The sequence below is a fragment of the Malaclemys terrapin genome, chromosome 18 (genome assembly GCF_027887155.1).
Source record: "Malaclemys terrapin pileata isolate rMalTer1 chromosome 18, rMalTer1.hap1, whole genome shotgun sequence".
Taxonomy (NCBI): domain Eukaryota; kingdom Metazoa; phylum Chordata; order Testudines; family Emydidae; genus Malaclemys; species Malaclemys terrapin.
This window is the reverse complement of record NC_071522.1, coordinates 3,208,222-3,224,273: the sequence shown is the minus strand read 5'-3', so window position 1 is coordinate 3,224,273 and position 16,052 is coordinate 3,208,222. Positions and strand designations below refer to the sequence as shown.

General features: G+C 44.5%; 1 protein-coding gene across 6 annotated transcripts in view; it reads right to left on the bottom strand.

Annotated features, from left to right (window-relative positions):
- Positions 1 to 16,052, bottom strand: part of SPECC1 (sperm antigen with calponin homology and coiled-coil domains 1) — a 143,478-nt gene that overhangs the window by 61,429 nt on the left and 65,997 nt on the right. For all 6 annotated transcript variants that reach the window (XM_054008769.1, XM_054008766.1, XM_054008772.1 and 3 more), the window contains 4 exons: positions 9,820 to 11,393; positions 7,018 to 7,225; positions 6,290 to 6,363; positions 4,740 to 4,918 (listed from right to left, as the gene is read on the bottom strand). In XM_054008769.1, the coding sequence (XP_053864744.1) occupies positions 4,740 to 4,918; positions 6,290 to 6,363; positions 7,018 to 7,225; positions 9,820 to 11,393 (2,035 nt within the window). The remainder of the gene's footprint in view (positions 1 to 4,739; positions 4,919 to 6,289; positions 6,364 to 7,017; positions 7,226 to 9,819; positions 11,394 to 16,052) is intronic.

The following is a 16,052-nucleotide window of genomic DNA, read 5'->3' as shown; positions in this document are numbered from 1 at the left end:
GAATGAGATCTCACCCCTACACTGCTGCTAGCCACAGCATTAACAGACCAGGCCTGGAATGTCAGTGTGTATGGAGGTCAATAGGGCCACACTAAACTAAGGTACTTTCTACAGCCACTTGCTTCCTTTGGGAGTGTTCTAGATTCAATCTAGCAGGTCTTTTCCATTGCTGACATCTCTGACTATAAAGCAGCTAACAGAAGTTAGACCTTCACTAACTGACGTTCTGAGTGGATGAGAGAGAGTTGTGCAACAGTGTATTGTAAAACTTGTGGGTTTTATGCCTGAGCAAGACTATTAATCTGTGTGTAGAATGTCAGAAAAGGCTCCAATCCTAACCTATGACTTGTATGTTTCAGTTGGTATTTTCTTAGGACAAGTACTAAGATTTATTTCAGGCCAGGGTATTAAGTGAACTTCTCCCTTCCACACCCCATTTCTTTGCCTTAGTATTGTCCAGCTCCTCCCCCCTCCCAACATTCTTAATCACAGAATTAGACAGTTACTCTGTGTTAAAGATGCCCTTGAGAGGCTCTTACCTTCATTCAGATGGACTCTGATGACCCCATCAGGGCATTTTCTGCAAGTTCTTTGGCTGTTCCTGAACCAAAAATGACTTTGTCTGATTAGAAAAACGTAAAGGTGAAACCAAACTTAGCTGGAGTCAGGAACTCAGGCAGCCACAGGCAAATACTAAAAACAACCAGGATCTCTTAGGAGGTTTGGTTTACAATGTGGGTTCCAACAAGCCCCCAGAGACGGCTGAGCTATTGTCAAAAAACCTTTGAGCAGCAAACTCTTTGGAAGGTGCTTTTCTCCAATGGAGCTTAAAATCAGACAGGAAACTTCCACGGGGGATCGTCTGACATTCTGCTTAATGCACAGCTGCTCAGTATTAGTAAACGTGAGGGATATTTTATAGATCTCATTTACGTGTCACATGCTCCAGACTGGTCCTGCTAGTGCCTAGCATGTGTTACAAGTCACTGCATGGAATAGAATTCAGTGTTGGTTCTGGCCAGTGGCCCTTGGGGACTTTGATTGGAGCAATATTGAGTTCACCCCAGGAATTTCAGGTAAAAGAGGACGTGTTGCTGGGCATGAACAGTGGCCCAAGGAATGTGAGGGTAATTTGGATGTAACACCAGTTCGCAGCAGTAGCCCCATAGACTTCAGGGACTGGTTTAATAAAGAGTCAGTAAAAGTTTTAAAATTTCACTGCCAGCTGTTTTAGGGTCCAATTTAGAATGGATTCTCTGGCTCTTACATGCCATTCTGTGTTGCAGTTCTGGCTACAATGACCTATGCTGGGACATTGAGTGATCCCCATTCAAATCTATTACACTAGAGGGTAACAGATGCAGAAACTTTCACTAGTGAGGATATGAATCTCAGCTTGGCACCTGCCTTTTGAAGAGAATTTATGCTGTCCACTGCAGAATGTATTTCAGGTTCCATGTCCAAAGTAGTACAACAACAAGGAAGCTAGACAGACAGACAGGCGAACAGAGACAACCATATATATATAAAAAGCATAGCACAGAATTGACTTCTTAATTAAAAGCATGTAATTGGGGAATTGGCTTAGATTCAAATTTCTTTTCCTGCCTTGGCTGGATGCTCCTATCATGCCCACAGCAGGCATGGTAGCCTGTCTGACTCTCTCCTCCTGGAAATGTTTGCATGTATGAATTACAGGGATCTGGTTTTAACGGAAGCATACTTGTCTGAGGCTCTGATCCACCTCACCCTGAGAGCTATAAAATGCAGCCACATTCCAAATCCTTGGGAGATAACAGCCTACTTCTGAAACCAACAAGCCTTCTCCTGCCATACCTTTACATTCAAAGTTACTTCTTTCTTTAGATGGGAACTGAAAGACTCTGTACCTCCAATGACCTCCCTTGACTCTCATGGTTACAACAGGACTAAGGTCTAAAGTAGGCCAGGGAGGAAAGCTGGTGGAATTTTTCAAATAGTTTATTCATCAAGAAATGTAGTTTCAGTTAATCTGAAACTATTTGCAAATACAACAAGAATTCACCAAATAGTTTTGGTCAAAATTTTCATTTTTGGGCCTTAGACACCATTCCTTTAGCCCAGTGGTTAGGGCACTCAGCTGGGATATGGAGACCCAGGTTCAATTTCTCATTCTGCCTGATGTGGAGCAGGGCTCTGAACTTGGGTCTCCTGCATTGCAGGAGAGAATGCCCGAACCACTGGTCTCCTCAGTCTCTCCTGCTGAAACTGTTCCACTGTGTATAAATGATCCAATAGTTATCGGGAGCAGGAACTTGAGCTTGAGCCTCTCATCTCCCAGGTGAGTGCCATAACCACCAGGTACAGAGATATTCTCGCTGGCCCAATGACTATTAAAGTACAACAGCCTCAGCATAAGAGGGAGTATAGCAGTATGGCTCTGGCGCCAGAGCTCTGCGGGCATAACCCCATAGTGGACTCAGCCCAGGCTGATGGAAGGGGTTTTTCCCACTGGCACAGGCCCACCTCCCTGAGTGAGCTCTGCAGAAGCATTGACACCTAGCTGTATCTTCCCTGGGGGCCAGGGTTGGCATAACTACATCAATAGGGGGTGGAGTTTTTCACACCCCTCAGGGATTTAGCTATGTCAGCCTAAATTGTAAGTGTAGATTAGGCCTGAGAGAGACCTTCCCCAGAATATCCTACAGTCCAGCAGTTAGGACACTCCCTTGCAATGCGGGAGATATAAATTCCAAAGCCTGCTCCATATCAGGCAGAGGGAAGAATTGAACCCTGGCCCCGGCAGGCCAAGGGAGTGCCCTTACCATTGAGCTAAAGGCAATAAGGAACACCTTCACCCTCTCTTCCTCCTCTATTCTGTGAATCTAGTGCTTCTCCTCTTTGCTTTTATTTTTAAAGAGTGCCTGAAATGGAACATTTCATTTGATAACAATTTTGGTTGAGATCGACTTTTCAATTTTCTGTTTTGGTTTTTGGTTTTATGTTTTGTTTCATTGTTCGGAACTTCCAGAGAACTAAAACCTCAGTTGTTCACCCAGCTTTAACTGGGAGCTGTACTCCTCATCCTGCTCTCAGCATCTGTGATGCCATCAACACTAGCAATGGAAACACAGAGCACAGAATGAGAGTCTTGGTTGATCATTTGATTGTCTTCCTTTTGTTTTAAAAATGTATTTGCTGGTAGCTTTTCATTCCACACTTATCAGGGACCCTATTACTGAACTTGGATCTTAAACACGTTCTTTTAAAAAACATTTCTGCCTATTTAAGGCAGGAATTGTGATTCACCCTCCCCCACAAAGCCTTCCCTGATCCCTCGCCGCTCCCACCCCATCCCCTCTGTGCAATGGCTACTTCGGAAGCTATTGCATGGTAAATATCGAGACAATATGAGGAGTACAAGCTTCACTGCATTACCCCTGAAAGAACTGGCAGAACTCATTGTATTCCAATGGCTGCCACATTCAGTTTCCATAGCCTTATTCGGGGAGAGAGATTCAGTGGGAGTGTAGGGAAGCAGGGCAAACCTGGGACGTTTTTGGTAAGTGACTTCCTTCCCTACCTCCCTTAGCTGTGCAGCTCTCTTTTCATTGCCTCTGTACAGATATAACCTCTGCAGCTCTGAATCTGTGGTACTGCCCTCTTTTTAAATCTCAGCCCTCTTTCCTACACCTCTTCATTTCCAACGGTCCTTCAATTCCGTTCTGTAATTGTACTACTAAGCACTATAAAACTTTTTGGAATGAAAGATGCTTCACAAAATACCTTGCACTGCATGAAAACCCTGATAACAAGGCCCTAAGCTGCTTCCAACTCCTACTGCTTAACTCACACCTGCCCTTACATGCAAAGTGGTTGCCTCCTCGAAAGTGAGCACAGTGTATACTGCTCACAGAACACGTGGCATATCTCTCGATTATTTTAAAGTGCATGTGATAATCCAAGGGTTGGGGTGAAGGACTAACTTGAATCTAGCAACACTGAAGTCCATGAGACTATCCCAACCGTACCCTAAATGTTCTCAGAACGTAAAATTACTTCTGGGTGAAATGTTAACTTTCACAGAGGGATCAGACTCAGATCATTCTACTATGCTCAAAACTGGGGGGCAGGAGAGGGGTCCCATCAAGGGCTTGCTGCCCAGGGTGAGGATTTCCCAATATTCTCATCAACCATTCAGTCAGCATGCACTGGACTTGCGGAACGCAAAGGTCCAGCAAGTCCCTATTTTTGCCTACAACAGTGCAACCCAGGTTTTCATCTCAAAATAGGCAGCTAATTTTCAGCTTGTCCCATGAGATATGTTTAGCCATCCTAGCGTCATTGCAAAACAGCAAGGGGCTTAACCCAACTGTGCAGTCAGTTATGGAGGCAATAATACATTGCACAACAGAGTCCAAAGGACAAAGCTGCAGGATAAATACTGGTGACCACTCTTATTTAATCATATTCCTCTGTGTATAAAGATCATTGTCACCCACACAAACAGCTGAAAACCTTAGGGCATCTAGTCATTAGGTAACCCTTACAAAGCCTAAACTCATGGCCCAGTTGGGGGAACTGGAGAGCACCTAAGAAAGACAAAACCAGAGACAACTTAAAAGAAGACAAAACCTGCCAGAGGAATTAAAAACAGACAACATACACATCTGGGTCAATGCAAAGTTAGAGGCAAAGCAGCGTCTGCATGCACATTAGCTGCCATAGAGACAAGGACCCGGCCCTTGTAAGCGACTGACCTGCTGCTGCCCTGCAGTTCCTCCAGCTCCTTCTGCAGCTTGGCACTTTTCTCCTCTTCCTCCTGGAGCTTCCTCTTCACCACCCGCAGCTCCTGCTGAGCCTCACACTTGATATCGTTGGCCACCACCACTGCAGTCTGTAGGTCAGCTTGAAAACGCCTCCACTCCTCTGCATCTTCCTAGAAAGGGCAAGTACAAATATGGGCTGAGCACTGTGGGGAATGTCCCTACTAGAAATGGGCACATCACACATTGCAAATCTCTTTCTCAGTGATCACTGATCACTTTTGTGGCGTGTCAGAGTTTCATGATGATACTGAGGTCGCAACAGATGTGTGCCATTTGGTAATGACAGGATTGCCAAAAAAAGAACTGACACTAATGTGTGTTACCTTTTCCATCTGAAAAAGTAAGCAGAGTACTTATTACCATGATCCACTTCTCTAACAATCTTAGGGTTGCGATAGCACTGGAGGACACATATTGCTGTGGAAAGAGGAGCTCCTTTCTGCTTCATGTCCCATCATCAGCTATACAGCACTGGCCATCCCAAAGCAGGAGAAGTTCATGGAAAAAGAAGCACAAGTGTCCTGGAGACCTGGACTAAACCACTGCAAATTACAGGAGACTCGGCCTATTCCTCAGCTCCCTCATTGACTGCCACACCTGCTTCCCCTTCTTTGGGGAGAAAGGAATTGAATAAAGCAGAAAGGATGTGCTCTGATATTCTGGTATCAGGTGGAGTTGGCAGTTCCAGCATTTTTGGTTTGTGCATATATTTACTCTGGAAATCACAGCTGGAGCCGAAGGGCCATATCTTGACATAAATGTCCTAGTGATGTCAGTAGGACATCTGCATGTGGACTGATGGCCTGGGATGGTTTTTTATATGGAACACAGACACTTGGACAGAAACATCTTCTTTAGGTCAGTAACAGAACTTTAGCAAGCTTGTTCTATCAGCAGCAGCAAATGGGCTTTGCCTGTTGGGATGGTCAGTAGCACAGTTATTTAAAAACTTTTCTCTGTATATTAGTTAGTTAATATTTGTACATAGCTTTGAAATGTAATGTGCTACCTAGGTGCCAAGGGTTATTACTTGCTTGTAGAATGTGTGTTTCTTAGATGCTAATGTAATAGGCAGATCTTCTGGGCCTGTTAAATGTTGCTTCACGTAGACGTAGAGGCCTGCATCAGATATAGACTTGGGCTTATTAATCCTGGTCTGGCAGAGGCTTATGGGATCTGAAAAGAGACTGATGCCTCTAAACAATAAATGTATTGCCAGGTGCTGCCCAGCCAAGCAGCGACACTGCTATCAGATCAGCCTGGATTGTACTTTCCCTCTCAGACATAGAGAAAGTCAAACTCCGCTGAGAGTGAATGGGGGAAGTAGGGGAGGCCTTTTTTTTTTTTTTTTTTTTTTTTAAAGATATTTTGATAGCCAGGAGATGAGTCTTCTGAAATGAAAGGTGGTGCCTGGCTCAAAACCAGCATTCAGATGAAAACTCAACTGCTGCCTTCACCATGCTGAGGAATCTGATTATCACCTTTATCTGCTTAGTCAGACCCTTCAGCTGCCTCTCCAGATTCAGCTTGTGCTCTTCGAGCTTCATCACGTTACCTGCAAATAGTCAAGATGGGGAAAACTATTAGAGACGTGATGGGAGTGGGAAGGGTGAGGGAGAGGGAAGCAGCGTCCTTGATGATACCCATGGTAAAAGCCATTACTGAACCAAACTCTTCTCTAGGAGACAGTGGATTTAACAGTCAGAAACAGCCTTACATTGAATAACCATGTTCTGGGCTTTGTCCCAGATATGGAAGCTTATAGGACTGTATACACATTACATATTCATTGGGGTTCCCAACTCTAGATAAAAAGTTTAGAAAGTGAAATGTGCAACTCATGCCAGCAGGTGGCACTTTTCCATTCCCATAACACCACCACCGCCACCTAGCTCTTATATAGCCCATATCACCAGATACTGAAATATTTTACGAAGACAGACAATAAACCCAGTTTAAAAGCCAACATCTGGATATGGGCAATATCCCATTCAGCTGTAGGATAGAGAGTTTGGAGATTTTCATTACTATTATTTCTACAGCGCCATGCGTACGTGTAGTGCTTTACACACACACAAGTCCCTGCCCTGTGCAGACTGCAGTCTACATTGCTGAGACTGATCGAAGGGGGAATTTCTCTAGACACCCTCCCTTCCCTGCACTACTGCAGGCTGTGCCTCAGCCTTGGCTCTGGGCCTGCTCCACCTACTCTCCAGGTCACTGATGAGCTGGTTGTTGTGCAGTTTGATAGCATGTTGCTGCTCCACCTGGTCCTCCAGCTCAAAGATGGTCTCCTTCAGGTTTCTGATCTCAGACTCATTCTCAGAAGTTTTCTCCTGCAGCTTCAGGCTGGTTCTGCTCAGCTGTTCAGCCTGTCGGTCATACAGCTCCTTCAGCTGACCACATTCCTTCTCCACCTGGAAGGAAGGAAAGAAAGCTGGAAGTCTGCCCTCGCTTCTTAACTGAGCTCACTGACAATAAGACAGACCCATTGAACGTTCTAGGCACTGCACAACTCGGGAGTTCCAACGCACCTGACAGTGAGCTCAAGGAACTGTGCATGAGCTGTGCTTTGTTAACACTCTTTTCACAGCAGAAAGGTAATAGTAGGAAGGAGCAGGAGAGGAAATTAAGTCTGCTAGATGGGAGAGAAATTACAATTCTAAATCAATCACTGCAGCCAAGGTATAGCGCAAGGCCTCCTCTTGAAAGTTCAAAGCCCCTAGCCAGTCCATTACTATGGCACATTAGGAAAGTGACAGAGTTAGCGTGAGGCCTAGAAGCAGATCCGTTTGTCTACATTAACCATTTCACTCCTGCCTCTTTATGGCATTTGCAGTGGATTGCCAGGATGTACGTGGTAGAGCTGGCTGCTCCAGGGTAAGTGCACTTCCCAGACATACTGCGTCAGGAATTACTCAAGGTGTGAATACTGCAGTTCAGCTGGTCAGTTTAGGCACAGATATCAACAGCAGTGCTTCCAAGGACAAGGGAACTGCGAGCCTCTCAGAGTAGGAAACAGGGTTCTGGAAAACTGAGGCACATGCTGCCAGTTCTGTGGACAGAGCTTGGCTACAGGGAAGCCGAAGAGAGGCCTGTGGTCTTGTCTGGGTGTCACAAATGACAAAACAACCTAATTCAATGGAAGGGAAAAGTAAAAAGGAGGAAATTTGTGGTTTAAAAATCAAGCAATAAAAAAAAGCAATACAAATTTAGTGCAGAGTCGGAGCATCCAGCAGTTTTTCATTTATTCTTCATAAAGCATAGCCCCAGTGAACACGCCAAAGCATTAGGGAGTCTCCCCTACTGTATTTCATTTGCTGTGGTCACCTACTCCAGCTGAAAGGACATCTGGATTTCCTAAATCACTCAAACTATAGAGGTGCTTTTTGGCAACGCTCACTTCCTCTCCAACTAGTCAGTTCCGCAGTTCTTCCCCACAATCCCCTCCCCTGGCCAGGAACCATGGCAGACACTGGAGCTCTCTCTGCAGTGGTGGACATTAATCAGAGGCATGCATTATAGTTACACTTGCTCTGTGACACCCAACAGTGCAGCTACACTCTGAACAACTGGGCTCAGATGGAAAATGGAATTAGTAATGATTTAGAATTGCAGGGGACTGAGGGTAAAGGGAAGAAGCGATAAACTACAGAACTAGGAGAGGGAAAACTGCTCTAAAACAAATTGTTTCTGTAGCCATTCAATACTCCAACACACAGCGCTTGATTTCAGTTTTGTAAAACATCACACGTGACATGGCATTTAAAGAATTGGTCTGGAATCCCAAACAGTGCACTAATAACGTCAGTTAGGGTCAGCTTTACAACAGTTTAACAACATATATGACTTGTGGGGTGGGGGGAGAGGGAAGAAGAGATGGGCAGTGCCAAGGACATTATTTTCTGCCCTGCAGCGGGATGGACTCAGTTATCTAACAGGACTTTTCTGTCTCCACCTATTGTCATATAGAGACAACTTGGGATCCTTGCCCCATGTTAGTGGAGTCATGGACTTACATCAGCAGGCTATATGTTAATTCCCGCAAGGCAAGGTGCTAACTACACCACTGCTATGTTGCCAGATACTATTCAGGACCACTACATTATTCTTCCCTTGAAATTCCTTTACCTCATCTATCAACCACCCAAGCACCCTGAAAGGCAGAGGAGACCTACTGTCTTGGATGAAAGCACATCAGTAAAAGTCAAACAAAGACCTTCCACGAATAGGACCATACTAATTAAAAATGGAAATGACCAATCAGACCATTAAGTCAATTTCTCTACCAGGCAGGATTTAGTCCTCAAACAGATTACACTCCGTTTGAGACAAAAGCATATACAATTGCTAATGTGCTAGCTGATACTTCGTATCTGAATTCAGTAGGATGATCCAATATTATCATATTCATGTTTTTATAAAATCTCATTTGGGGCTTGATCCTGCATCATTTTGAGTCAACTGACTTGAAGCTATTGACTTTAATGGATGCAAGATCAGACCCTTTGTTCTCATGTCAGTATCACTGGTAGGATCAGTCATTTGATTCACTACTTGGTAAACCAACTGGTTCCATGATTCAGCCTGACTTTAAAATTTGCTGTTCACTAACCATCAGTAATGTGGTTCTCTTTGAGTACACTAACCTGATACTAGGAATTTATGCTTGCTCAATCAGGAAATAGACCCAATATCATGTAACCTATGAATCCAATCAAAAACTAACTAGTGTAACTCAAATTTCAGACCTTGAGTACTCACAGTGAACTGCTCATAAATGATCTAGAGACCAGGAATTAGTCCGCAAATAATTCTGAGTGAATAAATTTGCAAAAATTCCTACATTACCTGCACGTTTGTCAAAGGAAAAAATGAACGGATTAGATTATTCACTATGAACTCAGCTCTACTTCATTACTGGTCTTTGTCCCATGAAGAATCCACTGTATTGGTTGATGGGGAGGGCGGGCATATGGTGACATTGAATGTGAATCTATTTGTGTCTTACCTTGGCCAGTAGACCCTGGACATGTTTCACTTCACTGTTTGCCTTCAGCAGCTCTTGTTTGAGCTCTGTACAAGCCAGTTCTAACTGATCCTTCTCTGCATGGGCCACTTTCAACATCTCTTGCACCCCAGAGTTGTCAGTGGTACATCCCATTGCATTGATCTCTGCAGCTTTTTGTTTCTCACTGTCCAACTGAGTTTTGAGAGATCCATTTTCAATCTTCAGGCCTTCTAAGGCAACTTTACAGTCCTCTAGAGACTTTGCCACCATGCTGTTGTTCTGTCGTTCCATTTCTAAAAGCCCACTCAACGTCTCATTTTCCGATCTCAGGCCCTTGATCACCTCCTGAGCATCTTGGTGCTCCCTTTCTAAGCTCCGTAGGCTGCTGGATAATTGTTGCTGGATATTGAGCAGCTTTTCTCTTTCAAACTGTGCTTTCTCAAGCAATTCTGTGCATTTCTGCTCCAGTTCAAGGATTTTCCCCTCCTGAACTTTGGTTTCTTCATTCTTGGATCGCTCTTGTAGGAGAGTCATCAGCTTTTCTTTTTCCTGACTAAGCTGTTCTGCTCTCTCTTTGTGCTGATGAAAGGAGGTCTCCAGCAGAGCCTTCTCTTCCACCAGCTTCTCATTTTCTGCTGTCAGCTCCTGCACCATTTGCTGCTGGTCTGACAGCTCCTGCAAAGTGGCTTGAAGCTCTTCTGCTGTGCTGTGGTGGTTTTCTTCCATTTTTTGTATCTTCTCCGTCAGGGAGGCCACAGAAAGGTCACTAATGTTGTTCGGAGAACTCCCTGTGGTGGAGCATCTGGAACCCTTGAAGGGGTTGCTATTGGAGGAGGTTGGCCTAGAAGGTACATCTGCTATATGTTCAAAATCGGATGCATCGGGTGACAAGGAGGCTTTAGTCACATCACTGCTAGAAGAACCTGACTTTCGCACTGCTTCTCCATTCACACGCTGTCTGGGCTCATCCGGTTCACCTCTCAATAGATTTTTTGTTGGGCTTCCAAAACTTGATTCTTGAGTGACTGGGGTTGTGAAGCTGCTGTCACCCCCACTGCTTGTTGTTGTGTCCGAGAGAGGGGAGTGCTCTAGATAAATCAGTTTCTCCTTCAAAACCCGGTTTTCTTCCACCAGGCTAGCAAGCTCTTTTTGAAAAGTCCTGTTCTTTTCCTGAAGAGTCTGTATTAATGGGTCAATGTCACCAGGTGACAATGGTAAGGTTTCTAAGTTTTGGTCTGAAGCACCAATCCCTTCAGAGTTAACTGACCCTTTGTCTTTGCATTTCTTCAGCTCACTCCGGAGCTTGGTGATTTCAGTGTCTTTCGTCTTTGCTTCTGCCAAGAGTTCCTTAACCTGGGACTCCAGAACTGCCTTGTCCCCAGTTTCATTCTCTTGCTTGGACTTGGCAGAAGGACGCAGGTGCTTGGTAGGCGTGGGTGTGCCAGAAGAAGTTGGGCTGGGCTGAGTTTTCCTGGTGTTGGCTGGACCACGCAACACAGCTCTCTCTCTGGAGACAGTTGATGAAATTTCCCGAGGAGCCGGAATCCCTGTGCGCTTCGCTGATGAAACAATTCCTTGAAGACAGAGAGAAGAGATGAGACAAATTCAGTAATTTCTTATGTGAAACAAGTCATGTGACCACAAAGTTATGGCCTATAGCTGCCATGGGAAAACACCTGGATGTCTGAACAGCTTCGGTCATGGCTGAGGGTGTGGATTTCTTCATCACGAAAACTTGTATTAATTTCACATTCCCTCCTCCTCAGGAAAGGAGCAGTCTGCCCAACTCCTTCCCACTAGGCAGCATAATCTGTAGCTGCTTCAATATATTTTTAAAGTGCAATGCCAAATACCATTATGTTAATTGACTGAGAGAAAACAATGGAGTCCTTAATTATTTTAATTATATTATAGTAACTGTATTGAAATGCTTAATTAAAAATTGACAGTCAGTTTCTAGAAGAAAACCCCCACTAACCTGGGACAAGTTTCTGACTTTGGTTGTAAAACCAGGTATTACCAGCACACGTGAAATTTCTATATTTACATTTTAATCAGTTTATAAGGAACAGTTTTAATGAGAAGGAAAATTAACCAAAGATGAGCAGATTGAGATGGCTAATGGGCCAAGGATAGGGTTCTATTAGAAGAAATAAATGAGAATCCGTTTGCAAGGTAGAACTTGTGTTACTCTTGGACCTTGAGCCCAGCTGATTAGCACCAACTCTCAGCATCTTTAATGCAGCAATAATCCACTCAGAACTCATAAAAAAGGCAGATGGCACAGAGCGCTTATGATGCTGAAAGCATCTTGATCTGTTTGGTAGATGGCTTGTATTTTTTCCTGGTGTGAATGAGCAATTATTTCAAGGTATTTTTTTGTGAACCACTTATAATAGAAATTAATTGCATACCTTCACTGGAAAGCTGGCAATCCTAGCTTTCCAATAATAGATATAAGTTCTCCCCATCTTTGGTGGTGCTTCATGAGGTAACAGCTCTTAAAACCACATTATTCCAATTATACTCTTGCATAGCTATGGTTGTCTTGTGCTTGTTGAATAACATCCTGACCTGAGATCTAGTCAATGTGCACTGAAAAGGGGTTTAAATTCTCATGTAGAGTTAGTTAAATGGGGCCTCCGGAGCAGAGAAATTCTCACCACTAGAAACCTAAACACAAAGAAAATTCTGTTTCTGCAGGTTCTCAGAAACACAGAAAACAATATGGCGAATTCACCTAGAACTATTTAACATTTTAAAAGCCCTACCAGCCAATGGGATGGATGACAAGGAGACAGGAAAGAAGCTGATGCTGAAATCTTCATTTCCAGTCTAATGACAAAGTTTTACCTGTTTACAAATTCACGATATTTAAAATGGAATCGGTGAAATTCCACAAAAATTCTGGAAGTGGTGAAGTTACTGAGACCAGATCTCTGTAGTTAGGTTAGGAAAGGGAGCTCTGGCTATGGAGGCAACCCAGGGTCTGTTATGACAATTGGGCCTACAAATTTACCTGAATTGTGAGTTTCACCGTAAAAGCTGTGTAACAGTTTGTAAGATGTTACCATGAGCTATAAAGACAAATGTTGATGGGAAAAGGTACAAAAGGGAGACAGAATAACTGAATTAGTCTAAACAAAAAGGCCAAGTTAATATAATTCAAGGACTGTGTTTAAATTATGCTTGTTAAAAGATATGGAGCAGGAAGCTAAAGAGCCAAAACTGGTATATTAGATATTGGGCCTAATTGGTGGACAAAATAATGAGGGGATGGGCTATTTCACCCATCACTTCTTTTTTTGGTCCTTAAAAGAGAGATTCTGTGCGAAAAGGATGAAAGAAAGAACAGACAAAAAGAACAGACAAATGCTACTGGAATAAACTTCACCTCATGGCTGCCATCCCCACTGATCCTGGGACCCCAGGCCTTCATCACCTTAATCCTAAGAGGTGTCCTGACCAGAACAGGCCAGAAACAAATGAACCCAAATGACACTGCTGGCTCCAGCTGAATCCCAAACACCAAACTAGGATGAAACAGGATTGAACTTTAACAAAAACATCAACAGCAGCAGCTCCAGCTCATTTCAACCATAGGGTTGCCACCTTTCTAATTGCTGGTAACTGGACCCTGAGGCCCTGCCCCACCTCTTCCCCAAAGTCCGTGCACCTTCTCTGCCTCTTCCCCCAAGGTCCCGCCCCCATCTCTTCCCAAGCCCCACCCTCCCCCATTGCTCCCTGGATTGTCTCCACCTCACCACCACCCCGCGTGGGGCTCCCTCTGCTCTCGGTCTGGGACAGGAGCTGCTGCAGCCTAACAAGGAGCCTGCCTTCAGGTAGGAGCTGGCTCCAGCTGAGCAGGGGCTGGCATGGGCTAATGACCCAGCGCCTCCTCCCACCCCGTGGTAACTTGGCTTTTATCTGACCGGACATTGCCGGGTCCCTTCTTTGACTGGACTTTCTGGTAGAAAACTGGGTACATGGCAACCCTAAATGGTACCTGAACTCAGAAGCCAAAACCCGAACGGGTGACAACCCTACTCAACCATCTTCTTCTCTTTTCCACAAAGGATAGTTATTACCGTCTAAGAAACTGTCAAACACAGGAATTTTTCCTTCTAAAACTCCAGCTAAAGGGATGTTGTCAAAATGAAAGCCTTACTTAATACTTTACATTTCAAATGTTTTAACTGTTTTTCCTTCTTTTCTTTATCTTTAATAAAAGGTTAAAATGATTTTTAATGGTGTGTTTGACATGATATTGATAAGGTCTCTATATCATGCCCCAGACCTTGTTTAACACTGTTTAATGTTGGATAGTGACTGGATTATGTTAACACCTTTGGCCCATTTATTCCATCTAACTTTGTAACAGCCCATTAGGAGGACTATTGTAACAGTCCTCCTAATGGGCTGTTAGTCACAGCTCTCAGTCTTAACTACACTTTGGAACACAGAATCCGCGGGTGCCGGAGAGAAACATCATGGGTGCTCAAAGCCATGGAAGGGTTATCAAGGGAATGATGAAAGGAAAAGAAGCGGTTTAAGGCTGGCACAGGTGGCATGACACAAGGAAACTATTACTCCTATTTTATAGGTAGAGAAATGGAGACAGAGGGGTTAAGTGACTTGCCTAAGGAGAAAAAGGAAGTCAGTAGCAGACCTGGGATTAGAATTCATGGAATTCCTGACTCCTCAAGCTACCTGGCCTTGTATGACACATACTCCACAACAGAAAAGTGCTATTCCACAGAGGACATGGGTTTTATGGTTTTGATATCATTTAAGAGATGTAGAAGGAAAACGTTGAATACAGCCACACAACAGGGTCACAGTGAGCCAGGTGCTTGCAGCAGAGGGGAGTTCCAGGATCTGTCCCTGAGTGAGGGCTAGAATCAATTACATTTTACAGAATTTGGAAGCTTTTCTCCAGGGACACAAACAAAGCTCTTATGAATTCTAAGGGCAGAGAACACCAAAGGGAGAGCAAACCCTAGAATTCAGCGCTTGGATCAGAAGCAGTCATGTTGCAGGATTGCATGGCTGCTGCATTACACCGCAGGCAAATTCCAAATTCTCTCAAAACAATTTTCCACACACTGAGAAAGCCCCAGGGTGGCTCTTGCATTTTAGCCCTGCATGGCACCGAAGAGTTAATGACGACCACACACTGTTTGCTCAGCAGCTCTTTGGAGAATGCAATACATTTATAAAACCTTCACAAATGGGGGCATCTCCTCCTTTCTCCGATATAAATGCCCTGCAGCCAGCACAATAAATACGGGGGGGACAATGAGAGGGTTGAAGCAAAGACCCCCTAAAACAGAGAGGGGACTTTGCTCCAGAGAGAGCACAGTAACAGCTCTGTGTTATGTTAAAGGCACGATAAGGCAGAAGACAAAGGCTGCAGTGTTTATGGGAAGAGATAGCAGGAATATTCTGGCTGGACTGCAGGCAGCCCACACAGCCAGGCTACATTTAGTCATCTACAGCTGGAGAAGCCAGCATGCCACGGCGGCTCTCAGCTCCCCGGTGGAAAGCACAATGCAAGCAGAGACTAGGTTTTTTCCTTTCCAATTCAAAGGGCCACCGGTGGAATGCTGGATATTAGAACTCATTTTACACATCACATTACGGGAGTACGGGCCCATTGCTTAAACCATGGGAGGTTCCCATTATGTAACCCAAGGACCCCACTTGCCAAGAGCTGGCATTTCTGAACTGCATGCCCATTGAGTGCAGGAGAAGAACAAGGCCCTTGTTTTCTATGCACCAACACCCAAGACTGGAATGTGGGGGGAATCAAATGGTCTGTGACATGATATAAGTGTCACTTCCAGCTGTGGAAAGCTAAGTACAGTTCTTTGTGGCTGAGAGGGGTAGAGACGCCCTTCAGATCACACCTGGGGGACACAGCTGCCCATAGTGAGCGAAAGGCCTCGTCTGAACCTTAGCTGAATCTTGCACACTCAGTGGGACAGTATAGACATACCCTATGCACCACGTAGATAGATGCCTGCTGCGTGCATACCACATACAGCCAAGCAAACTATAAATCATACCACAGATTTCAGAGGTAAAATATGCATTACACATGAAAACAGATGTGCTGGGCACAGCCCAGGAATGTACTCTCCTGGACTGTTACTGAACATGGGGGATCCCACAGCCACTTTCTAACCAGAGAGATTTGGGCAGGGCAGGGTGTTCAGATTCTTTCAGTGCAA